At 51.5% G+C, this 27,465-nt stretch overlaps 1 protein-coding gene across 5 annotated transcripts in view; it reads right to left on the bottom strand.

Moving 5' to 3' along the window:
- Positions 1–27,465, bottom strand: part of CLMN (calmin) — a 105,250-nt gene that overhangs the window by 22,698 nt on the left and 55,087 nt on the right. For all 5 annotated transcript variants that reach the window (XR_004380273.1, XR_004380274.1, XM_032837366.1 and 2 more), the window contains exons 2-4: positions 10,963–11,024; positions 6,287–6,382; positions 3,763–3,846 (exon numbers count right to left, since the gene is read on the bottom strand). Coding sequence is in view for 3 of the 5 variants with exons in the window: in XM_032837366.1 (XP_032693257.1) it covers positions 3,763–3,846; positions 6,287–6,382; positions 10,963–11,024 (242 nt within the window). In the remaining 2 variants the exon portion in view is untranslated. The remainder of the gene's footprint in view (positions 1–3,762; positions 3,847–6,286; positions 6,383–10,962; positions 11,025–27,465) is intronic.

The following is a 27,465-nucleotide window of genomic DNA, read 5'->3' as shown; positions in this document are numbered from 1 at the left end:
TTGTGGGCCACACCGGCCTCGGGCACATTGGCTTCTTTCCTTCCCAACTCCTCTACAGAAGTCAAAACCATTCTTTGGGGGCAGAGAGGAGAATTAAAGTCAGTCAAGTTCTCCTCCCAAATCCACCCTGCAAAATTCTGCCAGGAGACCCTGGAAAGCAAGAATGAGGGGCGCGTCTCGCTCAAATATTCCTCTCTCGCTCCTCCCCGGGCCTTTTAACAACTGTCCACGCGGGTCTCAGGTTCTCTCAATGTGTCAGGGGGATCTGATGACCCCCGTCGGTAGGGCTGGGCTTTCCTGATCAGGGGAGAGACTCCCGCGGTCCCAGTCTGCCTAGCGGAGAGCACACGATTCCAGCAGCTGGAGCTCATCACGGGCAGCTGGGAGCTGGAAGGAATCCGTCAATGTTGTGAATTCAAGGGCTGATGGAATTTGGGTCCGGCGTTCTCTTCATGCTCCTCAGGGGCAGCCCCGTCCCGAGGGAGGAGTCACCTGCCACACGGGGGCCTGCTGTCTCCGGACCCCCTTCGCTGACGGCCCCCCTCCCATCCTGCACTGGGATCATAGCAGCCCACGGGCCTGTCTCGGGCCTCACTCCCACCTGGAGGAAGCCGAGCACGGCCCTCTGAGCTGGGCTTTTATGGGAAACCTTCCCAAGCCAAAAAATGCCAGAGCGGCCTTGTCGGGAGACGCTGAGTCGGCTGGTGGACCAGCCCCCGAGGATGACAGAGGCCGAGCCTTCCCGCCTTAGCTGTGGGCTTCCCCAGTCCTACCTGCGCGGCCCGCCACCCCGGCTGGCCCCTGCCAACCACGAAGGGATCGTGGCTCCTTTGGATGCCCCTGGTGCGACACGCAGCGTGCCGGCCATGTGAGACCTCTCCCGCCGACTCCAGGCTCTCCGAAGGCACAGGCATGCTTCTCACGCAGCTGTGTGTCCCCAACCTTGGGCACAACCCAGGCCCACAGAAGACACTTGTTCAATGTGCTCCGAAGGGTTGTTGGAAGCAGACCAGCCACCTCCGCTGCCCACACTGCAGGCCCAACAACTTGGGGCAGCGGGCAGGGAAGGGCTGGGGGTCGACCAGCAGGAAGGAAGAGCAACGAACCTCCCAGGCACCTGTTCCTAGGCTCTACGTCATCACGAAAAGGGCCGTTTTGGGAATGGGGGAGACACTGCCCAGAAGAGTCATGCCCGGTGCTCCCTTCCAGAAGCAGAAATGCGGGGGGCAGGGAAGAAGTCAGAGCAGGTGCCCAAGGAGCCCTGGCCCACGGCCAGCACTTGGCTGACCTCCACCGGGCCGGGTGCACCCAATTCTCAATTCTCTCTTCTGTGTTTTTTATCACCTTCATTTTACAGACTTGGGGACTGAGGCTCAGAGACTCAGCCTGATTTTCCCGGCTGGAAGCCCGCCAGGTGTGCCCCAGGACCCCTGCTCCGAGCACCACAGAAGCCGACGCCAGGGTGAAGTCGACGCCGTGGACCGGCCAGACATTTTCATGAAATGTGATCTGCTTTTTAAAAAAAACGGCTTGGGGCGCCTGGGTGTCTCAGTCAGTTGAGCCTCTGAGTCTTGACTTCCGCTCAGGTCATGATCTCAGGGTGTGAGACTGACCCCCCCGTCAGGCTCCGTGCTCACTGGGGAGTCTGCTTGCGTTTCTCTCTCCATGCGCACTCTTACTCGCTCTCTCTAAATAAGTCAGTCTTAAAAAAAAAAAAAAAAAAGAGGGGCGCCTGGGTGGGTCAGTGGGTTAAAGCCTCTGCCTTCGGCTCAGGTCATGATCCCAGGGTCCTGGGATCGAGCCCCGCATCGGGCTCTCTGCTCAGTGGGGAGCCTGCTTCCTCCTCTCTCTCTCTCTCCGCCTGCCTCTCTGCCTACCTGTGATCTGTCTGTCAAATAAATAAATAAAAATCTAAAAAAAAAAAAAAAAAGAACAGCTTTATTGAGCTGTAACTCACATTCTGTTCCAACTCACCCGTGTAAGCTGTATCTGTCAATGGTTTTTGGTATATTGATGAAGGTACACACCTGTCATCACAATTTTTAGAACATTTTCAGCACCTCAACAAGAGACTCTATACCCTTGAACTATCACACCTCTACAACCCTAAGCAGCCATGAATGTATTTTCTTTTTTTTTTTTTTTTTAAAGATTTTATTTATTTGACACAGAGACAGAGCACAAGCAGGAATAGCAGCAGACAGAGGGAGAGGGAGAAGCAGGCTCTCCGCTGGGCAGGGAGCCCAATGTGGAACTTGATCTCAGGACCCCGGGATCATGACCTGAGCTGAAGGCGGACGCCTAACCAACTGAGCCACCCAGGCGCCCCTATTTTCTGTCTTGAAAGATTTCCCACTGTTGGACTTTTCATATGAAGGGAGTCAAAGAATAACGTCCTTTGTGTCTGACTCCTGTCCTACGGCACAATGTTTTCAAGAGTCCACCATGTTGTACTTCACTCTTTTTCATGGGTGAATAATATTCCACCGGGGGACAGACCCACTTTGTTCATCCACTCATCTGCTGATGGACACTTGGGCTGTCTCCGTCTTCCTTTTTTAAAGATTTATTTATTTATTTATTTATTTATTTATTTATTTGAGAGAGAGAGAGAAGGGGAGGTGAGAGGGGCAGAGGGAGAGAAAGAATTCCAAGCAGACTCCATGCTGAGTGTGGAGCCTGACTTAGGGCTCAATCCCAAGACCCTGAGATCCTGACCTGAGCTGAAATAGTCATCCACTCAAATGACTGGGCCACCCAGGTACCCCGAGTGCCCTACCCCTTTTTGGCTGTGTGAAAGCCACTGTAGTAAACTGTACCAGGCTTCCTTGCTGCCATCACCTGAGCTCCCTCCTGTATCTAGAGCTTTCCCCACAGTATGGGAGGCGGAGCCCACCTCCTTCAAAAGGGAAAAGGCTTTCCCTCCCCCATGGTAGCGTGGATCTGGACAGGATCCAAGCATGGTGGCCCAGGCCTTTGAATCTGAATGTGTGACACTGAGAGTTCATTCCAGGGGCCGTACAGTGGATTGTGCACACGGGTCCTTACACTGTGGGGAGGCGGGCTCTGCAATGGTCCTGGTGCCTCACACCCCTGGATTCCCCTACGCCTCAGTCCAGTAAGGCACTCTCAGTGCACTCAGCAGCCCTTCCACGAATTCCTTTTCTGCTTACAGCAGCCCAGGTCAGCTTCCACTGCTTACCATTAAGAACCCCACACGCATCACACTTGAAGTTTTCTTGCACGCTCCGATATGCGGGGCAAGCTGTGGGATTTCTTCTACCTGGGCTACCTGGTGAAGCTTTAATGGAAAAGCAGTTCTAGAAAGTTCATCCCTCTACGACCGCCCCTCCCCACTTTTGAAGGACATGAAGCAGAGCCCAAAACACAGAAAAAGCTAACTTCAGTCTAGAAAGTTCCTTTCTAAGAGGAAGTGCCCCACTGTGGCACGCTCGCTGCATCACTCTTCAAAGGGATACAGAAGGAAATGTGGAATACTAAAGTTGGAGGGCCAGCCTGCTGGTCTACCCTTCCTGTGGCTGGGTGCCCGGCAGAGATGGCATCGGATGGACAGGCCACGGCGGGCAGGGAGTCAGGGACCATCTGTCTAGTTGAAGGCTGGCCAGAGGGAATCCTGTTATGTTTAAACTTAAATTTTGCCGTGTTAGCAGGGTCCCCTTTTCATGCTTCTCCTGTGACTGGCCCTCGTCCTTCTCGCTGCAAGAAAAGCTTGTGTTAACAAGATGTGTTTCAAATACTTACGTTGCTATCTTCCAAAAACTTAAGTGCTTTCGCTATGTTGTTCAACCGGAAAATGCGATGGGATGAGGATTTGTATTCTTGCAGCTGCAAGACAGAACACAGCAAACAAGTAGTGACTCCAGCAGAGGGACTCCATGGCAGTGGTGCTGTGGGGCAGGGCTTTGTCGCTGTCTCTTTCTCATTAACCCCAAGAAAAAGTTAGGGGCTCGCAGCTGAAACCCACCCCTTATGTATGGTCCTTGGGACTTAAACTCACTTGAGTTGGTGAATGGGGAGGACCTAGGCAGGTTAAACAGGGGACAGATTTGTCAAATTGTTCTCTCTGACCCGGCTCCTGGCTTTGATATCGACCCCCATCCAGAGACCTCCAGGGACACGTTCTCCTCCCCACGCTAATGGTCTTGTCAGACAGGGAGCACCAGCCGGGGTGTCCCTACAGCTGCTAAATCAGCCAGCAAGTCCCTCCTGCCAACAGCAGATGTGTCTGTTTTCTGCCAGGAGCTTTGTGGACAGTTGTCCTGGGTCAGAGAAAGAGGCAGAAGGACAGGCAAAGAGAGAGACAGAGGGAGACAGAGAGCGAGAGAGAGATAGGCTTGTAGAAGCGGAGACTCTGAGGATGGTAGTTGACCATCCCAAGGAAGCGCCTCCGGTTGGGTGGGTTAACGTTACCCGGCAAACCAGTGGGAGTCAGCTCCACCGGCGGGGACCTGCCAGCCAGCCTAGCGGGCCTCCAGAATCAAAGACCCCCCCCAACACAGCCCCACCAAGGACATGGTGTCTATCAACCAGTGGCCTGGACTGCCAAGTGGAGCATGTGTCGCTGGAACCACAGAACAAGGAAGGAGGATACACTTTTGCAGGAAGCCTGTGGGGACTGTGCTGCTGGCTCACTGTCAGCCCTAAGGAAACGAACCCTGTTTTTACCGCAGTGGGTCCATCCCTTGTGAGAGTTCATTATGAGATTCCGCACAGCCCCCCTGGAGCGGCAAACAGGAACCTCCCGTTTTGCTTTGGGAGGTGAAGACGGGAAGGGTTAAATGGGTACGATGAGATCCCAGCAACAGTAGATCTGAAAGCAGGATGGGCTCTTGACTTTAACTATAATTAGAAGTAGATCTGGAGAGGTCCGCACTGGCCGAGCTATAGGCTGGCAGAGTTGTGACCCATGGCTGTGCCTTCTCTTCTGCCGCCACGGGGAACAGAGGCCACGTCAAATGCTAGACTCTAGAGTATGGTTTCTCAACATCAACAGCACTGGCATTTTGGCCGGGTCCCCATACCCCCTCAGTGGACATCTGGCAATGTCAAGTGACATTTTTGGCTGTCATCCCTGGGGGTACGACTGGCATCCAGTAGGTAGAGACCAACGCTGCTGTTACAGATCCTGCAATGCCCAGGACAGTCCCCACGACACAGAACTATCAGACCCAAAATGCCAACAGTGTTGGGGTTCAGAAGCCCTGCTCTGGCAAGAGGACAGAGAAAGGACCAACCTGCCCACATCAGACACATACAATGTGGAGAGGCAGGGCGGAGATCCGCAGTAGAATGACCCTTGAGCTTGGCTGCTTCAGTACAACATGGTCCTATCACACTCGCCCCTTATATGTGGTTTCACTTTCAGCTGACTGCAGTCCAGAAGCCGAGGACCCTCCTTCTGATGTGTGGTCAGAGGATCAGAGTGGCCTCATGCTACGTCATGGACCTACGTCACTTCCCCTCGCTTCCTCTCACCACGTGGGCTTGATGTCATCCGACATCATCACGAGGAGAAGGATAAGGACAGGACAGTAAGGCATTGTGAGAGAGGGAGAGTTCATATTCACACAATTTATTTTTAATTTTATTTTTTTCATGTTCATGTAATTTCTATGACCGTATGTGGTGACAGAATTGTTCTATTTTATAATTAGTTATCCTTGTCAATCTTTCACTGTACCTAATTTCTAAATTAAACTTCATCACAGGGATGTGTGTATTGGAAAAAACATAGCATAGATAGGGCTCCGTACTGCCCCCAGTTTCAGGCATCCACTGGGGGTCTTGGCACATATCCTCCGCAGATAAGGGGGAATGACTATACTTAAGAGAAGGTTCTAGAAGCCAGCAGTTGTAGTTTTGGCCTCAGGCGGGTAATGGAATCCAGTTGGCAAGATGCCTTTCTCCTCCAACCTTCTCCTCCAACTTCCTGATTCTTGGCTAGTTACTATAATGCTTGGAGAGCTAAAGTTTAACGATCTAGTTTCCATCTTTACCCTTAGCTGACTCCCGGAAAATACTGAGCATTTATTTATTTACTTACTGAAGTGTATTTACTTAAAAAAAAAAAAAAAAGATGCTGCTTAGCTGTCCATGATTGTGTCACTCTTGGTCACTGAGAAAGGAATGTCACCCTTCCAAGTTTCTGGTCACGGGATCAGGCATGGCCAGGCATGGACGCACACATATAGCTGTGTACTGAACACAAACCAGCAGTGTTTTCCTTTGCATCTGATGTCTCCCTGACTCTCTATGACATACGTACCAGATTTCGCCCAGACAGGACTTCTAACAAAGCCATTAGGATTTTGCCATCTTGTATATCAACGAATAAATCTTTAACTTCTAGAGGTGGGTTGCACTGTTGAAGAAGCGGAAGAAAGAAGCTGATTAGTGGCCTATGTAATTCACCAAACTGTGCCCGAGCTGCAGGTCTCCCCCAGGGGAAGACTTCTATGCATCCAAATCTGGGTACAGGCAGTCCCTGGGGGCGGGGGGAAGGCACACCTGGGCTGGTGAACTGTGGAGGAGACTTGGCACCAAAGGGTTGATCACAAAAGGGACCTTGGAGATCCCTCCCTGGGACCCTGAGATCTGGGATCCCCCTCATCCCCATTACATTACATCCACACTTCTCCTTAAGGGGAGAAACAAAGGGCATTATCACCCTCCATAGAATAAAATGATTCTAGCAGGACTTCCAGGAAATTACCTAGTATAAGCCCTTCACTTTAGATTTGGGGAAACGGAGGCTCAAAAATGATTCCAGCAGGACTTCTAGGAAATTACCTAGTATAAGCCCTTCACTTTAGATTTGGGGAAACTGAGGCTCAAAGAGGCTAGGTGACGCCCCCAGTGTTTGGGCAGATCTGCTCTTTCATACCATCAGTCGTGTTCCTTCATCAGGACGCACTGGCTGCCCACGGGCGCTGTCCAGACCCACGCCACAATGGCATAATGCTGAGTCAGTGACCCTCTGGGCCTCAGTGCCAGTGTCTACAGGGATTCCCCGCCTCCCACACTGCTCCATCTGAGAACGTGACCATCCTGACGTACCAGCTGACCCTCATCAATCTTCAGTCCAACTCTGGAGGTGGCGGGACCCCTGGCGGAGGGAGCCAGGAAGGCGGCGAGTGTGTGTGACTCAGCTGTGGTGAGTAGGGGCCAGAGGGACAGACTGGACGGCTGGCTCAGGAGGAGAATCCCTTCTCCGCCCCCCACTCCCACCAAGTTTGTAGGCCTGTTAGGGACTCAAAGGTTGGGAGGTTGATTTATCCATAGGTGTTCATGTATATTTCTATGTTTAGCCACAAATGTAATCCATGCTCATTATTACAAATCAAACTAATTAAATTGTATAAAAATGTTAATTGTATAAAAATGTTAATTAGCATTCTGAACGCCACTCCCTTGGTTCTTCTCCAAAAGTTCTGGAGAACCAGTGTAACCTCAAGACGCTCCTCTTACCTGTTCCACTAAGAATCAAGGGAGTTCCTGAGTTCAAATCCAGGCTCTACCCTCAACAGGAACTGGGCCTTGGGCATTTTCCTTAACGTCCCTGGGCCCGACTGTCCTGGTCTGCGAGGTCTTAGAGCCACACGTAGGCTTCCCTGGGGCAACTCGGCTCCCACCATCTGGAGCATGAAGGAGGCCTGGGTGGGCAAAGCTGGAGGCTGTCTGGGGTTTCCTCTCTGGGCCTGGATGCAGAGAGATCGACTGTCTAGGTGAACTGTGTCCACCAGGAGTCTTGCTGGACGTGTGGCCTGGGGGCTCCCAGGGCTGCCTGGAAACTGTCAGTCAGAGGCCCCAGCACACAGATCTCCAAGCATGTTTTTCCTGGAACCCTGGCCTGGAGCAGAACAGCTTCAGGGTGTCCTATGGGGACCTGGGTGTGCTGAGAAGGAGTCTGATCGCTTGCACCCCATGCTTTCATCAGAGAGGTTCAGCTCTTACTGGCCTTTCTTTTGGGTTCGAGGTTAACACTTTGCCTGAAGAAAGGTTGCTGTTGACCAAACCAGCTTGATAACAGGTCCTTCAATGCCCTATGATTAGAACTTAGCATATAGAATCGCAGGGAACAGACTCTAGAAATGCACATTTGTAATACGCCCTAACCTCAGCGTGAATTCTCAGTGTAGTTTTTGGTCGTGGGGCTTTTGGCAATATTGCAACAGGTGGGCCCTGCTCCTGGGTACAATGAATGGGCCGTTCACATGGGACACAGGACTGGGGGTGGGGCTGGAGGCTGGAAACCAGCCAGAGACTCAGGGGTCCAAGCAGAGCCTCGGAAACACGGAGGAGCTGTGGTCTGGGCACCTTTTCCCTCCGGGAAGGCCTCCTTCCTGTGATAGCTTTGGAGGGTCCTTGTGTTCTTTTTTTATGAAGGAAGGTGGCATTTCCTTACCCCTTATATGAGCCCCCTGACCCCCCGTTAGTCCAAATACAGGCCGAGTCCTCCTGCAGGTGCACAGAAAAGGGATCTGCTTCCTGGGCAACAGCGCCTTTTAACCACCAGGCAAATTATTTTCTTTGCAAACCCCCACAGCTCCCTGGGCACATTCCGCTCGGAACGTGACGGCATCAGGTTACAGAGACTCTCACGGAAATGTTATTCCTGCTAACGCAAGGCAGAAAAACGTGATGCCCGGACAAAACACCCCCTGATAGATGAACTAACAAATTTTCCAGGTACCAGCTCCGGCCACGGCCAAGCCTTGCTTGGGCGTCGAACCCGGAGAGTAATTTCCACCGACAGCGTCTGGAAGGGCCTCTGCAGCAGCAAATGGGGCCTTGGCCGGAGGCCACGCGGCGGGACGGCAGCGGGAGACATTGAACCCGCTCCAGCGAAAACACGGCTGGGGCCCCAAATGTTCCGCGGGCTTCATGAGATCGGTATGGCCGAGTAAACAGCACCCCCAGGGCTTTCTTCATGATCTAACTCCTTTGGTAAATGAAGGAATTTTTCCAGAAGCCCCAGACTCCGTAAATATCTCTGACAGCCTTCAAATTGTAGTTAAGCCCAGGTCCCTGAGCGGTTCCCAGGTTTCCTTGACATGAAAGGTTGGTCTTGAAAGTCTCCAGGTTGGAAACATGGCTGTTAATTTCGCCCTGTTTATTAGGCATGGTTTTCAGGTGTTATCTGATTTATTCTCAGAGTGGGGCGACCCACCTGCCCCGAAGAAGGGACAGGGGGCCTTGGCCAAGGAGGCCATCCCTGATCCGACAGGCGCGGACGGGGGCTCCCCTGAGGCTGGTGAGTGTGTATATGGGTATTTGCTGCATTACGCTCTGTCCTTTTCAGTATTTACTTTTCAATTAAGAAAGAAAGAAAGAAATAACTGCGATGGCTGCCCTCCATCCACCAGGAGGAATTTCCAGCTAACACACATCAGGCATTAATTTAAGAGTCCTGCTAACTTAGATTGGGGGAACGGTTTTCCTTTTTTCCAAAAATAACACTTCGCTTTATGAGCCCTGCCGAAAATGCACCAAGAGTCAAAACAACTGGCAAGTGATTTGTAACTCTGTATCCTGGGCAGTTCGGGAGCCCTCCTGGGTCCAGGGGACCCCACTGTGCAGGTGCAGGATAGAGGTGTGGGTGGTCAGGGGCTGCTCGGGGAAACATTACCGACCCCAAGGTCAACGGCACGAATTAGAATCTTGGTCAAGAGCTGCACTTCCGAAAAACCACAATTATTTTCTTGGTGATCTCACAGATTTCCCCTATGACCCCTTCTTCTGGGTTAACTCTACGGGCAGTCAGTAGCTGCCTCTGCACCTTCTCGGAGGACAGGAGAGAAGAAAATCCACACACCTAACCTCACTAAAGTGGGAAACTTGAACACGATCAACTTTATAAGGAAACGTGCAGTGGGCTGCATCCATCGGGGGAACCACACAGTGGAATTTAAGAAGAAATGATGGGAAGGAAACGCAGCCTGATGAATCAGCTGTCTCTTCAAATCATCTCTCCTCCCCCTGCCCTTGGCAAGTTAGAATGTTCCCTGCCTCGGGGGTAATGGTGTGTGTGGAGGGCTCAGAGGGCTCAGATTTCCACCAGCTCGGCTCGGGGCTGGGCTGGTTATCCACTCTCCAACCCGCCTCTCCTCTGCAGCTCATCCTTCTGTTTCTCAGGGACTGAAACAGCCGCTTTGGTTTTATGGTGACCGTGTGTGAGAAGTCTGCAGACAAAAATGCAATCCCAAATTGCCTGGCCCCAGAGTGTCAGAAAGAAAAGGGAAGTTGAAAAAGTAAAAGAAGTTGAACGTCAAGTTGAATACAGAGGAGAAGCCACTGGAAGAGGTTCCTTCTTGGTTTCAGGGAAACCATTTCAGGTCTCAAAAGCCTCTTCCCTCATTGGTAACAGGAGGGGGAATGAAGGTTGTCGTGGGAATTGAAGGAGACATGTGATGCGTACCCAAAGGCACCTAGAGGCACCCAAAGGGGCAGGTAATATCACTGGTCGGTAGCGATGTTCTGTGATTAACAAGGGAATCTGGCTTTGTTAAAAGGTGTTGAGTTCTTGCATAAATCAATCCAAATACCTACAAATGACGCTCACACAGAGGGTCCCCTACTGTCCCCCTAGGACTGGAAGCCCAGCCCGAGCCCCACCCAGGTCCCTCTGTTCATGGAGGCATGTGGGGTGTTCAACAGTGAATGTCTTCAAACACGCGCTCACTGATTCCTATTTAAAGACATACCCTTTCCTTCTGCAACTGGACTGATCACCCCACGAGGGCAGAACCCTGTCTTAACGTCCGTGTTCCCAACACAGAGCTGGACACTTGGCAGTGAAATGTACTCAGCAGATGTTTAAACGAACGCATGAAAAAAGCAACAGCCAAAAACACCGAGCTACCCCTCCCCTCCCGCCACGCTCCTGCACTGACACTCACGGATGAATCGGTCACCAAACGAAAGGCCAAGAGCCCCGCTTACCTTCTCTAGATGCAGGTTTACCCATCGCGTAAAGGTCCTCTTCTGCACATTTTCCCTTTCGACTGAAAACAAAGAAATGCCATTAGCTGGGTGAAACAGAATACAGGCAAAATGCTGCTCTCCTCTTCCCAAGAGGGGTTCCAGGCGGACGGCAGATGGACCCCAGCATGCCCTTGTATAAGGGAAGTCCTTCCCGGAACGGGGTCCACGACGGCTTACGTGGCACCTGGAATCCACTCTCCCCCAGCCCAACCCCACGGCCCCTTAACGAGAATAAATAACCATGAATTCAGACACACAGAACATGTTCTTTCCCGTAGGAAAACAGAGGCATCTGCCCAACATCACACAACCAGTCAGGTTATTCCCATTTTACCGATGATGAAACAGAGGGACAAACCGCTAATACGCAGCCAAGCTGGGACTCGGCAGCTGGATTCCGTGCGTTTCCCACTGGCTCCTGAGCTCTGCGGGGTTAGCTGGCTTGGTGCCCTGGGACTCTGGGACCCTGGGACCCCGGGACACCCCCCACCCCCTGCACCCCAGCTCAAGCTGCCGCGCCCCTCAGGAAGCTTCCTTGAAATGTCTGAGCCAGAAGACTCCTGAATTACTAAGTTCTGGATTTCAACATATTGGAGGAACATATCACACATACTTAAAACCATTCCATGTTTCTTTAGCAATAAGAAAATGGGAGGCAATTCATCTCCCGGGGGAGCCAAGGGGCTAGGGTTTTCTGTAACCACTATGGTTCTTTTTCCCTCTCAGCCTCATTATTAGGTAGATAGTGGTGCCCATAAATCAAATTTTAATATTGTGGCTTTCAATCTTTTTAATTGAAGAGCCGGCAGACAGTAATTATGCACATTAACTGCTTTTTTCTCATTTTCCTCCTTTTCTGTAAGGAAAGGTCACTTAGCAAGCAGGCGTAGGAATTAAAGATCTAATTCCAGTAAACTGTGTTTTGTGGGTAGAAGAGGAGGAAAGGAAAAGAAGTTGATAGAAATGAGGGAGGGAGGGAGAGGGGCATTTGCTGAGGGCCAGGGGCTACAGAGACTCAGGGTTTTCCAGAAGACTGGAGCGCGCCCTGCCCCCAGCCCCACGTGGAACCTTTCTGCCTCTGCAGTGTTTGACATGGTATGGGTGTCCCACAGCTTGGCGGCCATTTCTCTGTTGATGGCACTTGGCAGTTTCCGGTGTTTCAGCGTCACAAGCAGTGTGGCAGTGCACATCCTTGTGTAAGTGCCCTTCTGAGGGGTTCTTTGGGCACAAGCGTATGAATGTATGTCTCATGACTGACAACTGAGAGTGCAACCGCAGGCGCTCAGTGGTGGGCACATTTAACATTTTAATAGCTACTTCTAAATTGCCCTCCCAAAACGCTGCCCTGGTTTATATTCCCCCCCACAACCTGTCTTTAAACAAGTTTATGGGATTGTAAAGTATTTACACACACATTCAAACACTCAGGCTGGTTTCTCCATATGGCTTCAGAGAGAGCAAAGTACGTCCCCTGAAACAGAAGTGCATTCAGTGAAAGCCTGAGAGAACCTGGTTTGGACTGTTGGTTTAACTACGTGGAAGGCTACAAAAGAGGAAGTGGGTGTCTGTTAGTCTATGTATGCCTCATGTATCCATCCAGCCACCCATCTGTCTGTCCATCTATTCATCCTTGCAATTATCCATCCATCCAACCATGTATCCATCCATCCAATCATACATCCTTCCATCCATCCACCCATCTTTCCACCCAACCATGTATCCATCCGTCCATCCATCCATCCGTCCATCCACCATGTACCCATCCATCCTTCCATCCTTCCATCCTCCTGGATAATATTTAGTGAGTGATCATTACATGCTAGGAACTACGTCAGACCCTGTGGGCAAAGTCGGAGATAAAGAACACATTCATGGTGGGACTTCTGGGTGGCTCAGTTGGTTAAGTATCTGTCCTTGGCTCAAGTCATGATCTCAGCGTCCTGAGATCGAGTCCCGCATTGGGCCTCTTGCTTGGCAGGGAGCCTGCTTGTCCCTCTGCTTGCTGTTCTCCGTGCTTGTGCTTAGTCTCCCTCTCTGACAAATAAATAAAATCTTTAAAAAAACCCCCACATTTATGGAATCTGCACCCCAAGAATTCACAGCTAAGCAGGAGAGAAAACATGGAAGCTAAAAGGCACATATGAAGACAAAATAAATTACAAGTTTCCAGGGCTGATAGGGATGAGAGGAGGTAATTTCAGACCCCAGGGAGTACTCCTCCAGGGGTCCTAAGAGGATCGCACAGTAGAAGTGAGACATGGAGGGGGGCTCCTGCAGGCAAGGGCAGTGTCCCAGCCCTGCCCTGTCCCACAACCAATCTCTGGGAGGCTTCATTTCCCTTCCAGCCACCGCCCGTGGGTGAATCTTAGCACAGATTAGCTTTGACAGCAAAGCCGACCCACTGGAGGGCAACATGATGACGGAAGACACCAGGGGACCATGAGACTCAATCACAAATAACAGATGAGTCCCAAACTGAAATAGGGTATGGAGACTATAATTTCTGGACCTGAAACTGGGACACATTGCTCAATACACAGGAGAGAGAGAGACTGTGCGAATTTAGCCTGCCCCAGAATATCCCCTGTGAGCCACACACCACTAGCTGTGCAACCTTGGGCAAGTTCACGACGGCCAACATACCCTTGCCTCAGTCTCCCCTCTACAGGAGGAGGAAAACTGTGCCTTCCTCACAGGCAAGCGGTGAACATTCAAAGGCATCACCCCCACAAGGCTCCACCAGCAGCTGCTAAGGGAGGGCCACCTGCCCGGGCCTCACAGTCACACGGCGCACCCGGGACCCGCAGTATTCCGTCTGCCGTCTTGGCACCAAAGTCTGACGATCTTTCATGACCTTCTCCATTTCGAGATACCCTCCCCCACCCCACAGACTCTTTCTACTGCTGGCCTGCCAAGACTCCATAAACTTTATATAGTTTCCATAAATCCCGTGGCCCCTTTTTTCCTCCGCACCTATCACGTTGTAAAGGTGTAGGGAGCGATTTCTCTGGAAGGGGTCTGGCCTTTTCACGGAGTGTTTGTGGGGCCCAGAGTGGGGGTGCCGGGTAACAGCAGAGCAATAACAGAGCTATAAAAGCACCATCTCTGGGCCTGCCTGGCTGCCCCGGGTGCCCCAGTGTGGGGCAGGCTGGAGGAGGAGGAGGAGCTCGCCAGCCCCAGGACCCACGGGAGAAAGGCAGAAAGGGAAGCCCAAGCTTTGGGCACAAAGCCACCGTCCCGAGTATCCCCCCCCCCCCGCCGGCGTGACTGTAGCCCCTGCTTTGCCAAGAATAGACAATTTCAAGGGTGCCTGGGTGGCTCAGTCGGTCAAGTGTCTGACTCCTGATTTCGGCTCAGGTCATAATTTTAGGGTCATGAGGTCGAACAGAGCCTGCTTGGGATTCTCTCCCTCTATCCTATCTCACCCACATGCACACACGCTCTCTCTCTAAAAAAAAAAAAGAATAGGCAATTCCAAAATGTGAACTTTCTCCCTTTTCAGGCCACTGGCGGCCCGTTCAGGAGTTGGGAACCACAGAGAAAGGGATGTTGGCTTGGGAGTGAAAATAGATTCATACTGTAGCCTTCTTTCCCTATGTCCACACTTCCCTTAAAACTACTTCCTCTCTAACATTTCCTCTGTAATATCTCTGCTCTTCCTCACCCATGAGAAAGGCCTGATGGTTTATCTGTCTATAAGCATATGCTCGTAATAAGAAAATTAAAATACAGGAAAGCATAGAGAAACAGATCTAAAATCTGTTATTGAAATCTTATTACATCCAGAGATCACCACTATTGATAATTTACTGATTATCCTTCTAGAACCATGGGTGTGCACACTGACACACACACACACACACACACACACACACACAGCTAAAGCACGAAGATACTCATGTACGCAACTTTAATGTGATCAGCAAATGTCTCGGTGTTTCTCAAAGTATGGCCCACAGATGACTCACACCAAGACCTTCCAGGGTGACAGTTAACTTGCTATTCCTGGACCCCATCCAAGACCTCCGGACTCGCTCTTTCTGGGGCCTGGGCCTGGGCACTTGCATTTAATCAGCTTGCTGGGTGACCCTGTGGCACACTTGGAGAACCTGGAGAAGAGACAACTGGCACAATCTCTTGGTTCTGTTCAGGCGGTGTCTGGCGTGCACCAGACCTGTCGCCGGGCATGGAAGGAACAGGCCGTCCGGAGCCTGGTACATAGGTGGCACCGGAGACCAAAGATAGGGGACACAGGTTCAGTTCCCAGCTTGTCTTCCAGCAACAGGCAAAAAAAAAAAATGGCATTTCTTGTGCCTTCATTGTCCAAAGGGCTCTCCCTGAGTGTCTTTAGTCCTGAATTCATACACCTCTCTGACTCCCCAACAGATGAACCAGAATTTACCAGAAGGGCTGCAGACCCGAATTCCCACAGGGGGCCTTCACTCTGCAATGTCCATTCAGACGTGTCAGCTGGGAGTGTTTCTTTCCAGTGTCAGAGGCACTGCCTGGCGAGAGGCAGGAGGCAGACAGGCAGGCTGAGGCCTCATCGCTCTCCTCCTCGGCCAGGCTGCTGGGCTCAGTGCTCCACACCCACCTCCAGGAAGTCCTCCGGCTTTCCTGCGGCCCTGGCCCTACTCCCCACGCTGGGCAGGCCCTATATCGGCTGAAGTCCCCTCACAGGCCTGGCTCCTAGCCAGTGGTGCTCAGGCGGTGGGGGGGGCGGGGGGGTGCCTCTGTCCCCGTGGGACACCCGGCAGCATCTGGAGATGGTTTGATTGTCACAGAGCAGAGGGTTCGACTGGCATCTGGCGGCTTAAGGCCAGGGACGCAGCTCCACACCCTAGCGTGCTCAGGATGGCCCCTACCACAGGACAGATTTATCCAGCCCTGAATGTCAGCAGCGCTCAGGGTGAGAAGGCCCGGGGGGGTTGCCTATGGGACCCCCCCCAGTCGGCTCCTGTCTCAGCCTTCCTGCCACAGAGCACAAAGAAAAGCTCCAGCAAACGAGAGGTCTGCTGGTATCTTCCCGGAGAGACTCTGTTTACCCATCCATAGAATGGGGCTCATGATACCTACGTCATGGGGTCGTGAAGGTCTTAGCCATTGCAGAAGGGCTTTCCCACAGCGTGGGTGTGTTTGTGTCTGTGTATGTGTGTGTGTGTGTGTGATGCACGGCAGTGACTCTTCAGGTCATCAGGCAGCTGTGGAGAGGGTGCAGGAGGGGACAGACAGGGGCAGGGGCAGTGGCAGTGACGATGGGCCTTCCACGGGGCACAGCATTCAAAGGGCTCAACCCAGAGCAGGGTACGCGGCACTGTGGAAACCCAGCTGTCCCCATTACTGCTCACCTCCTGGCGTGTGACGCAGCTCGGACACCAGACCTGCCCGTCCTCACCATTCACGGCCCCTCACGGGCACACGTGCTCCTGTATCCTTTAGTCCTTTAGCAAGTCTGGGACACAAGCTCCTTTTTACAAGTCAACCTGGCGGTCGTGGAGGCCGCTCCTTTCGGTCGGGTCAGCGCTTAGGAGGGGATAGCAGTGGCAGTGAGAGGCACATGGGGTCACATACCCAGGACTGGGACAGCAAGGGCATCTGGCTAAGGGGCGTTGCTACCCTGGCTATGGCTGGTGGGCTCTGCCTGTCTCCAGTGGGAGAGTGGGAGAGTCTGTCCAGGGGCAGGCAGGGTGGTGGGAGGGCCCCACACCTTCCTATCGTTACTTCTGTTTGGCGCAGGGGTGAGTTCCTAGCATGTGCCCGCTCCCATCTGTCAGGCACGGGACAGATGGCCATCTCAGCTCCAGGGGACAGCTGCAGCCCCCACCGGGGACAATCTCTAGGGCTTCCTCTGGTAATAATCCGATCCAGAAAGCCTTCTACCAGCAGCCTCCTGAGAGGCTTACACAGACTCTCCCATTCCTGCCAAATATTCTTCTTTTTATCCATGGCTCAGACCCGCTCTCATTTGAAGTGTCCTCCTTGGCTCACATCGCCTGTGCCACCCTCCTCCGTCGGCTCGGGCTGGCCGGAGGATCTTAAACAGAGACGGAGAGACAACTCCTCTCTCTGGTCTCCCCGTGGACTGCCAGCAGCCCATGCAAGGACACGTCCCACCCGCCCCCACCCCCAGAAGCACCCAGAGAAGCCAGTGCTCCGGCAGATCCCCCCTGGCCCCCGGTCCTGCTGCCGCTGGACCCCCAGGAGCTCTCGGCCACCCCGTCTGGCCATGGTTTTGCTCCTTTCCCGTCTTTCAACACCTCTCAGAAACACAAGCTCATTACATGGCCCCATGCTGGTTCACTTGAGAAATAAAACTCAGAAACAAATTAAACGGCAATTTCTTTTTCAACAGGAGAGAGGGGCCAGGCTTCAGGAACACCAGGCCAGCATTCCTTGGTTCCGACTCCTGGGGGCCACTTCCCCCCACCGGCTCTGGTGGTATTAAAGCCAAGGCCTCCATGTGGTTTTGCACCCGCACTGATTTTGCATTTAATTTCCTTTGTTTTTCCTCCCTTAATGTTTGCTCTGACCTGAGTTCCTTTTATCAAGACTTTGGTAGTAAAATGCAAAAACCTCCTTGGGACCACAGGCCCAGCAGCACGCAACTTACTATTGCCTAAGTGTGCAGAGAAGTGGCAGGCCAGAGCTGGCCGAGCTCGGTCACCCTCTCTCTGGCTCCCGCCTGCTGGCCTCTGTCCCTCGTGCAGGCGGGGGACGCACTCAGGGGCATCGCAGACAGAGACTACTGGCAACCTGCTCTAGCTGGTGCAAACCAGTGGTCTTCCCAGTTTGCACCACTAGAGATTCGAATAAAACTGCCAAGCTCATTCTAACTGGGGACTCAAATCCAATTCTCTCACAGGTCCCAGAGGCCGCCAATTAACATACCACGTCCTGCGCCGCCATGCCCCTGCTTCTCAGCTGCTCCAAAACACATAACCCAGGGCTCCACAGAGCTAGTCCCAATTACACACCAAATTAAGTTTTAAGCTATATATATATATATATATATATATATATATACACTGCCTGTAACAGAAATAAAAAAGAAAGCCGCTCTAGTTTTTCTCCGCGAACGATTCTGTCTAACCTCAGCGTTAAACCTCAGTCCACTTTTATGATGACGGATGACGCCAGCCAGTCATAAAAACCCAAGCCTGGGAAAGGGATTTTTCACATCTACCCAGATGGACAGACCAGGGTGACATGACCAGTCCAGGCGGACCGCCCTGACGTGTCCAGCTGAAGGTGAGATGGGGACTGAAGGAGCCCCACATGGATCATTCACGCGGCCCTCCAGGACGCAGACAGCAACGACGACACTCAGCCATGAGTAGTAAGATGGGGACCCTGTCCTGACAGTTCTACAAGGATGGATGGAGAGGGGGAGAGAAGGAGGGAAGGAAGGAAAAAAAAAAGGAAAAAAAGGTAGAGAAATATTCTCTTCACACAGCATGGAGGCTCACCTCAGGAAACTCCTGACACCGAGATCCTTGGGGGACTGAACTCTGCTATATTTTGGTTAATTTTTTTTTTTTTTTTACACGTGTGTTTTCGTGAAAGTATTCTGTCCTCTGAATACTGAGTTAACTTCTAAGGCAGTGTTTTCTGAACCACATTCTGTAGACTACTAGTTTTCAAAGCCTCTCAAAAGAGGACTGGGAAATAGCAGTCTATTAAAGGTTGTGATAAGTCCTGCAATTAAAAAAAAAATTCTTTAACTTGTTCTAAACCAAGCTCGTTTGAAGCCAGACCACTCTTCTGCGTAAAACTGATCACAGCTTCTTTGAAGATGTCTGCTTTGCAAATAGAGATGTTCATTAACGAGGGACGTCTCCACTGGGTCCTGACAGCCAATGAACCGGGCAGCCACACGTCCTGGGACAGACTAGAGTTCGTTTGCCAAACTCTGTTTCCTTTTCCTCTTGGGCACATAGCCAAACTATACTTCCCAGCCCCCTCCTTGCAGGTGGCGGGGGCCTCACAACTGGGTCCTGGCCAGTGGCACGTGGGTGGGTCCAAGGTAGGCCACCTTCAGAGCAGGCATGTATAATCCGCCATGCTTTGTGACCACTACACAAGGACGACTCCAAGGACGATGACAGAGCCATAGGCGGGAAGGAGCCTGCTTTGTGACCACTATGCAAGGACAACTCCAAGGACACAGAGGATGACATGCCACAGGAGGGAAGGAGCCTGGACTCCCAATTCTCCCCTTGGACAAGGATCACCCAACGACACCGCCCAATGAGGAATACCACGGTCGGACCGCTGAGTGAGTCAGAAACACGCTGTCCCTGTGTTAAGCCACAGGCATCTTGGGGTTTTTGCTGGGGACCCACCTGTCCTAGCTAATACCTGTCATGAGTGAGAACCAGGCTCCCCAGGAAGGAAGGGAGGAAGCCCACATTTACTGTTTGTTCCCGGCACAGTGAGAATCAACTGACACCTGCCATTCACCTGTCCCAGGGCCTGATCCCCCAAGGGGAGCGACAGTGCTTCGGGCGTGGATGAGGACACCGAGTCCTGCACACTTGGCAGTCGAGCCCGGAAGACTCTAGCGCGGTCACCGTAAGCCAAGACTCTCCCCGCGGCGTGGTGCTGGGCTGGGCAACCCCCTTCCAGATGAACACGTCACTGAAGAACCTTCACGAAGAACCTGTTTCGTACCCGGGTTCGGTCAACAGCGGAGTAACCGCCGACCTGGTATTTTATCCCCAAACTGATCTTCCCAGGCCTCATGAGAAGAATTAACTCAACCGCTTGGGTTCAGCTTTTTTTTTTTTTTTAAGGAGATTAAAAACATTCCACTTCATACAAATGACCTTGATTTGCATTTTTAAGCACATCTGTCTTTAATAAACCCCGCACCTGCCCTCACATACTGATGTTTTCAAATATAAGCAAAGGTCGATCAGCCGTGGGAATCTCGAGTATTAGGGCGACCCACTTCCCTGGGTCATCCAGGACTCAGGGGGGGACCCCAGGACTCGGGACGTTCAGGGCTAGAACTGGGAAAGTTTCCGGCACACTGGGATGAGTTGGTCCTCCTGGCCGGTAGACACAGTCTGAGGCCGGGAGGGCAGGTCCCCAGGGGATAGTGGCCAGGAGGGCAGAAGGCACGGGGATCCCCGTGGGAGACATGGACGACGGGGAGAAGCAAGGTGGTTAATACTTGCTTTATATGCGAGGGAGAAAGCAAACTGTAAAACCCCCATTTACAGCTTTCCCTGCTAACACAAAGTGACACCAGCATGACTCTAAATTCCTACCGTGAGCAGGAAAGGGAGGGCTGGGACCTGCGGCAGGGGGTGGGGGGCTGGACGTGTCACCAACATTCCACGTTAATTAGCAGGAGAGAGGACAGGCTGCCTGCGCCGGGGTCCAGCCACTGAGCTGTGCCAACATGACAACGACGAATGCTTCACACAACACTGGCTCCTGTTAGAAATGCATTGGTTTGAAAGCAGACCAAAGTTACCTCCTGACACAGACCATCCAAATGGACACACTCACGTGTGTCTGTGTGCACACAAGGGCACCTCCAACCCTCTTCAGGCATATTGAGTCCCTAAGGGCCCCAGAGGGATTTTAGTGTTACAAGCTCTCCCTGTGCCACAGACACATGGTTGGGACCCAATGGCTGCACTCTGACATTGAGGTCAAGGTTGGGTCACTGTCATGGGTACGAATCCTGCAGAATGGCAAATTCCAGGTCTGTAATCTTAAAAAAAAAAAAAAAAATACAATCCAGATACTAGACATGTGATTCTCAACCTTGGCACACATGACAGTCACCTGGGGAAGCACTAAAATAATAGGGATGCCTGGGCTCCACTCCAGACTAACTGAACCCAGTTCCCGGGGGGCAGGGCCCGGGCATCTGCATTTTTAAAGCTCCCCAGGTGATTCTGACACTGAGCCAGAGCTGAGAGCCACTGCTCTGGGCCAAGAGATGGCAACTTCTCCTGTCAAGGGCCAGACAGTAAATGTTTTAGACTTTGCAGGCCACGTGGTCTCCAGCAACTAGTCAACTCTGTGGTCCTGGCGGGAAAGCAGCCGAGACAGTACATAAACGGACATGGCTATGTTCCAATAAAACTTCATTTATATGAACAGATAGTGGGCCACAGTTTGCCAAGCCCGGCCCTGGACTCCACTGGCTCCTCCTCCTGATTCAAGCAGCCATCCCGGGTCTTAATGGTGGCCCAAACTCACAGCGCAACTTTTTTGTTTTTCAATTATGTTCAGTTAGCCCCTGTGTACTACATGATTAGTCCTTGATGCAGTGCTCAGTGACTCATTAGTTAAGTATAACACCACGTGCCCTCCGTACCCATCGCCCGGTTACACCGTTCCCCCCGCCCTCCTCTCCTCTGAAACCCCCAGATTGTTTCTTGGGGTCCACAGCCGCTCATGGTTCATCTCCCTCTCTGATTTCTCCCTCTTTGGATTTCCCTCCTTTCCCCTATGGTCCTCCGTGCTACTGCTTATGGTCCACATATGAGTGAAACCATATGATAATTGACTCTCTCTGCTTGACTTATTTCACTCAGCATAATCCCCTCCAGTTCCATCCATGCTGATGCAAAAGTTGGGTCTTCATCCTTTCTGATGGCTGCATAATATTCCATTGTGTATATGGACCACATCTTCTTTATCCATTCATCTGCTGAAGGGCATCTCGGCTCTTTCCACAGTCTGGCGACTGTGGACACTGCTGCTATGAACGTTGGGGTGCACATGCCCCTTCTTTTCACTATGTCTGTATCTTTGGGGTAAATACCCAGTAGTGAGATTGCTGGTTCGTAGGGTAGCTCTATTCTTAACCTCCACACTGTTTCCCAGAGTGGCTGCACCAGCTTGCATTCCCACCAACAGTGTAGGAGAGGGTTCCCCTTTCTCCACATCCTCGCCCAACACTTGTTGTTTCCTGTTTTGTTAAATTTTTGCCACTCGAACTGGGGTGAGCTGGTATCTCACTGTGGTTTTGATTTGTATTTCCCGATGGCTAGTGATGTGGAGCATTTTTTCATGTGTCTGTTGGCCATTTGTATGTCTTCTTTGGAGAAGTGACAGCCCAACTTTTAAAATTCACATTGGGGCTTCAAGAGCGGGGTTTTGTTTGCATTCTATTTGCTGTCATAGGAAAACAAAACAGCAGGGGTGGAGTGCATGGGGTGGGTGGAGTGGCAGGCGGGGGCGGGGGGGGGCGGGAATAAGGGCCGAAAAGCAGGGGCGCCTGCATGGCTCAGTCGGTTGAGCTATCCAACTCTTGGTTTCGGCTCAGGTCATGATCTCGTGATCGCGGGATCGTGATCTCGTGATCGCGGGCTCGATCCCCGCGTGGGGTCCACACTCAGTGGGGAATCTGCTTCAGATCCTTCCTCCCTCTGTCCCACCCCTCCCCCAAATAAATACAATCTTTAAAAAAAGAGAGAGAAAAGCAGAAAAGCTGAGTGTTTAGGGCCCGCAGATCAGAGAATACCTTCTCTCCTCCCGTCACTAACTAAATAACACTCAGGCAATCACACTTTGATGTGATTCTTAGCTTTGCTTTCCTTGTTCAGCTACTGGCCTTTTCCAAGACAAATTGGTCAGAGCACCTACTCCTTACTCGCCTCACCCCTTGGTCTGAGGAACCCAAGGGAGCAAGAGGAAAAACCAGCCACAAATAATCATCATTGATTTTTTTTTCTCTTCCTCTATGTTTATATGGAAATGAGTAAAAAAAAAAAAAAAAATGAAAGGCTACCTCCTTCTTGTAGGCAAAACTTCTCAGTAGATTAAATTTTGTTCAAGGAGAGTAATCGTCTTCCCCATTTTCTGAGTTTCATGAGGAACCCAGAATCCCTCCGTTCATCAGATCATTCAGGAACCTGGTGTTTTGATTGGAAAGGTTCTTAAGATTACCGAGGATAGCTTCCCCGCCAGCACTGGCATTATTAAGGCAGTCATCCAGAGTCTACTTGAATGCCTCTCAGGACAAGGCACTCAGCACTTCTCCAAAATCAGGCTCCCATGATCTTAAAGCTGTCTTTCGGAAAAGGGCAAATCCAGTAGGGGTACAACAGTTAGGGAAGGGAGAGGAAATCAGCAGGCCTCCGTTTGACATCAGGAAGGCAGGCCATCAGAGGTGACCAACAGCACAATGGGCTACCTGGAGAGGCCAAACATTTCCAGTCCTTCAAATCTTCGCATTTTAGAAACTAAAACTACACCGGTGCTCGCCAGCAGCTGATTTCGGTAGAAAGCGTGGTAAATGGTTTCTAGGCTGCCGAAAAAGCCAGTGAGCTGGAAGAAGGCTTTGTTACTGCACTTGAAAACGATTCTCTTTCCTCCATCCGGATATGCTGCGACAACTCTCCTTGTCACAGATTTCTTTGGGGTGAATCTGTATTTGAAAATCAATCTGTGTGTTTATGCAGGAGATGAAAACATAGGAATCCACCCCAAAAAGGGACAGATCCTGTCACGAACAGCTTCTTACAGAAAGGTGCAGGGGCTGCTGGAAAAACTTACATTTTCCTCACTGGGGGCAAGAAAACCTCACAGCCCCCAGAGCTTCCTTTACCGCTCGGCCACTGGGAAGTTCTTTACGAAACCTAAAGTCCAAGTTTCACGGATGAATGGGACCGTGGCTCACGTAATCTGGACACTAACTTTCACCCCATGTTTACGAACATATATTTGATGCAGCCTCTTTTGTTGATTTTTTAAGTCTGTTTTACAGAGCAGGTAAGCTCCCTTAAAGGTTTCTGTTCAAGAATGTAGGGTATCCTCGGTGAAGGCATGAACACGTGAATGAGTAACTCCATTAGCAGAAACTGTCTTGTACATCACTATTGCCCCTAGTACGTTGAGAGCAGATGCTTGTCGAACAAGTGGAAAATCCACGTACCAGCCTGCTCCTTGTGTCTGGCCTCCGAAACCACCACATCCATTCCAATACGGCCTGGATCTCACTTTCCAACTGCAACCTTGACCTCCAGCTTGTCCATCTAACCTCCCCAGAGTAGCTCTAGGAAAAAATCGAGGTCTTTTCCCATTTTGAATCTACCCCCTGAGACTCCCATAGTCCCTGCTCACTGTTTCTGGGAGCCACAACCTCAGGCAGATCCAACGGGATGGAACCCAGAAAGTTCGGGGGAAGATTTCCAGGAATCAGGGAGGGGACCAGCTCAGCAGGGTGGTGGCCCTACTGTGGTGACCCACTGTGATCACTGTGGCTCTATGGGTGGGAGTCGGGACCTGGAATCCAAGTTCACAGGCTTGTTCAGGGATTCCTCCCAGGCCAGCATATCTGGTGCTTGGGTTCCGGGATCATGAGGACAAGCCTGATGGCAAAACGCCCCCCACCTGCACACAGTGGCCAAGGGCCACCTCTGGCCCACAATAGCATTTGGCGCTTGGCTTAAATGAATGGCCAATGAAGGAGCTAGGTCTGATTGACTCTCAGGAAGATGTGGGATACCATGCCGTGCAGGCCCATGTGCTTAAAGGAAACGTCACGACTCCTAAGAGTTTTTGGCGGTCCGTTTTTTTATGGCTTAAGGTGTGATGTCTTTGGGGCTCACACCATGCATGCCTTGTCTCTTTCTTCTGACTCTGTGAACCCACGGTGGGTGCGTACTATCATTGGGATGCGTACCCCCTGAGTGCTTGCCTGTTGCTTTGGGTGGTCAGGGCAGTGGGACCCTGAAGGCCAACTCAGATGGGGACTGAATGCTGTCTCCATCCAGCTGGACCCTGAACAGAGAGGATGGCACAGAAGCCATCAGCTGCCGTGCAGGCTGGAGGGAAAAAAAAGAACGATCAGGAGAAGATGGAGCGGGGCAAAGCGTGCAAAGGACAGTCCTGTTCCAGCCTTTTCCTGAGGCCCTGCTACACCCGGGCCTTTGGACTCAGTGGGACGGCTCTCGTTTTCTTAATGCGATATTTTAGCCTCGTCACACTCTCATGGGTTTCTGCTGGTTACGGTTCAAAGTATCCTCACTAACTAACCTCTTCAACAAACAAAGTACGAAGAAGAAAGAGATGAGGGAAAACCTATGGATTAAGAAAGGGTTGAAGGCTTTGGAGACACCAGCCCATTGCCATGTAGGGCCCTTCTCTGGATCCCGATTCAAACAAACTTTTTTTAAAAACAAAATAACTGTGTTCTGAAAGTTCAAAAACAGAACTAAAATAAATTCTTGGAAAACCAGAAACAGCCGAAATGAGAGAATGAAGAAATAGGGACTTCAAATAAATCAACAGATGTTAAACAAAACAAAACAAAACAAAACAAAAACACAGCAAAGAGCCTTTACATGAACATCCCTAATTCCCATTTCACAGATGCACTACCGAGGTGGGGACAAGTGACATCATCCCAGCCGGGAAGAAACGGAGCCAGGTTTCACACCTAAGTCTGGCCTCAAAGCGTGTGGTCCTAACTATGACACTTCTCCCGCCCTTGCCCTCCACCGACTCAGACTCGCTGGTAAACCAGGATGGAGATCATTCTAGAACATTTGTAGAATATTCTAAGTCCTTCCAATTTAGGTCACCACCTCCGGCCACACTGCCTGCCACCTTGGTGGGTCCCTCTGCAAATGGATGCGTATTTTTGGGATTGATTATTTTCAAGGTCACATTTTTACTCAGTTCTTCTACACAGAACCACGCCTCGGGCCCAGAAGAACCCGACGGGAGAAAGTCCGAATGCTGCAGAAGGGCTTCCCCGTGGGGACAGGCCCACAGGTGGAGAAAGCTGCCGGAAAAGGCCTCTGCTTTCCTTAAAAGCCTGTCTGGGTATTTTATCGTTTGAACCATGGGAACGTATTTGGGAGAAATTTTAAGTTTTACTTTAAAAAACCTGCCATGTACTCAACCCTGTGCAGAGCGCAGTGTTTCTGATCTTCTGTGCTCCAGACCATCGGGGGGAAATATTTACAAACGTAAAATTCGACAAAAGGATTTTCTGTGTATAAAAGATACCCAGAACAAAAAAAAACCTGGAAAAGTCAATAGGAAAGGGTCACACATGTGATTTATTCCCAGACCGCTTCTTTCCTTCCATTTTTGCCTTCTGCATGGGTTTTCATTGTGTTCACCTGTGGTTTTTTTTTTTTTTTTTAAGATTTTATTTATTTACTTGACAGACAGAGATCACAAGTAGGCAGAGAAGCAGGTGGGGCGGGGGGTGGGGTGGGAAGCAGGCTCCCCGCTGAGCAGAGAGCCCCTTGCGGGGCTCGATCCCAGGACCCTGAGATCATGACCTGAGCCGAAGGAGAGGCTTTAGCCCACGGAGCCACCCAGGCGCCCCTCACTTGTTTCAATATACTTTTAGACCCGTTACGCGTACAGCGTGGTATTCCCTGCAGCGGGTGCCGCTGGGTGCCAAGGCAGGATCTCTCCTCGCCTTTCCCGGACATGGTTATTGTTGCCCTTATTATTACCTTCCTTCTCTTCTCCATCACTGAACACTGGGGCTGGGTGAGGGGAGGCAGGCAGACAACCTGTCCTTCCGTTTCAAGGAACCAGCCACATTCAGACCTGAAAGGGACCCCGGCAGAGCCCTTCATGATCCTGGATTCTGAGCCCCAGGAATGGGGCTGCAGGGATGGGATGGAACCCTGTGGCTCTATCCCTGGAAGAAGGCGTGTATGGACTGTATGGATGCCATGTGGCTTAGAGTGGGCTGAGCACATACTGCGGGACACCTCCCCTCTAACCATTTTGCTCTTCTCGACTACACCAGGATCCTAATTTCGAGTCAGCGATCTGCCTAGTTCATTTTGCAGCCTCCCGGGCAGCGAGGGGTACTCATGTGACAGCTCCTGGCCAATGAAATAGGGGTGGAAATTAGGGACTTGGGGTGGGGATTCCAGGAGGGCTCTGTAGAAGGGAGAGGAGAATGCTGGAGTGTGCCCTCTGCCTCTCTCCTGACCCTGTAGGGCTGTGGAGCTAGAAACACAAGAGCCAGTGCTAAGGATGGCTGAGCAGTGGGTGGAAGCAGCTGATTCCCTGACGGTTCCCTGGCGGCCCCACTGGGTCCCGAACCGGCCATGGGCTGCCCAGCTCTGGGCTTCCTGTCGTGCGACCTAGATCAACGCTCTCGGATGAAGTCCCGTAAGTTGCGTTTTTGTTACTTGCAGCTAAACACAATCCTAACTGGTACAAGACACCTTCTCTTGTTTCTTGAAACCCACCAGCACCGACTCAGCCACATCCCCGTTGTTGGCAGTCAGGCTAGCTGCGATGTTTCAGGCCACTGAAAATACCTGAGCAATGAGTACAGTCATGCATACGCTCCGGTGGGCTCCAACCCCTTACCCCACATCACAACCTGCAACCCTGTTCCGCACACACCCCATCCCCAGCACAGCAGCCAAAAATGACTGGTGAAAGAATGGCTCAGGAACCACATGACAGACAATGGGTTCTCCGCCACGTCTTTTCTCTCCTTTGTGACCC

This window comes from Lontra canadensis, unplaced genomic scaffold, assembly GCF_010015895.1.
Source record: "Lontra canadensis isolate GAN:19392208 unplaced genomic scaffold, GSC_riverotter_1.0 scaffold98, whole genome shotgun sequence".
Taxonomy (NCBI): Eukaryota; Metazoa; Chordata; class Mammalia; order Carnivora; family Mustelidae; genus Lontra; species Lontra canadensis.
This window is presented reverse-complemented; position numbering and strand designations above follow the sequence as displayed.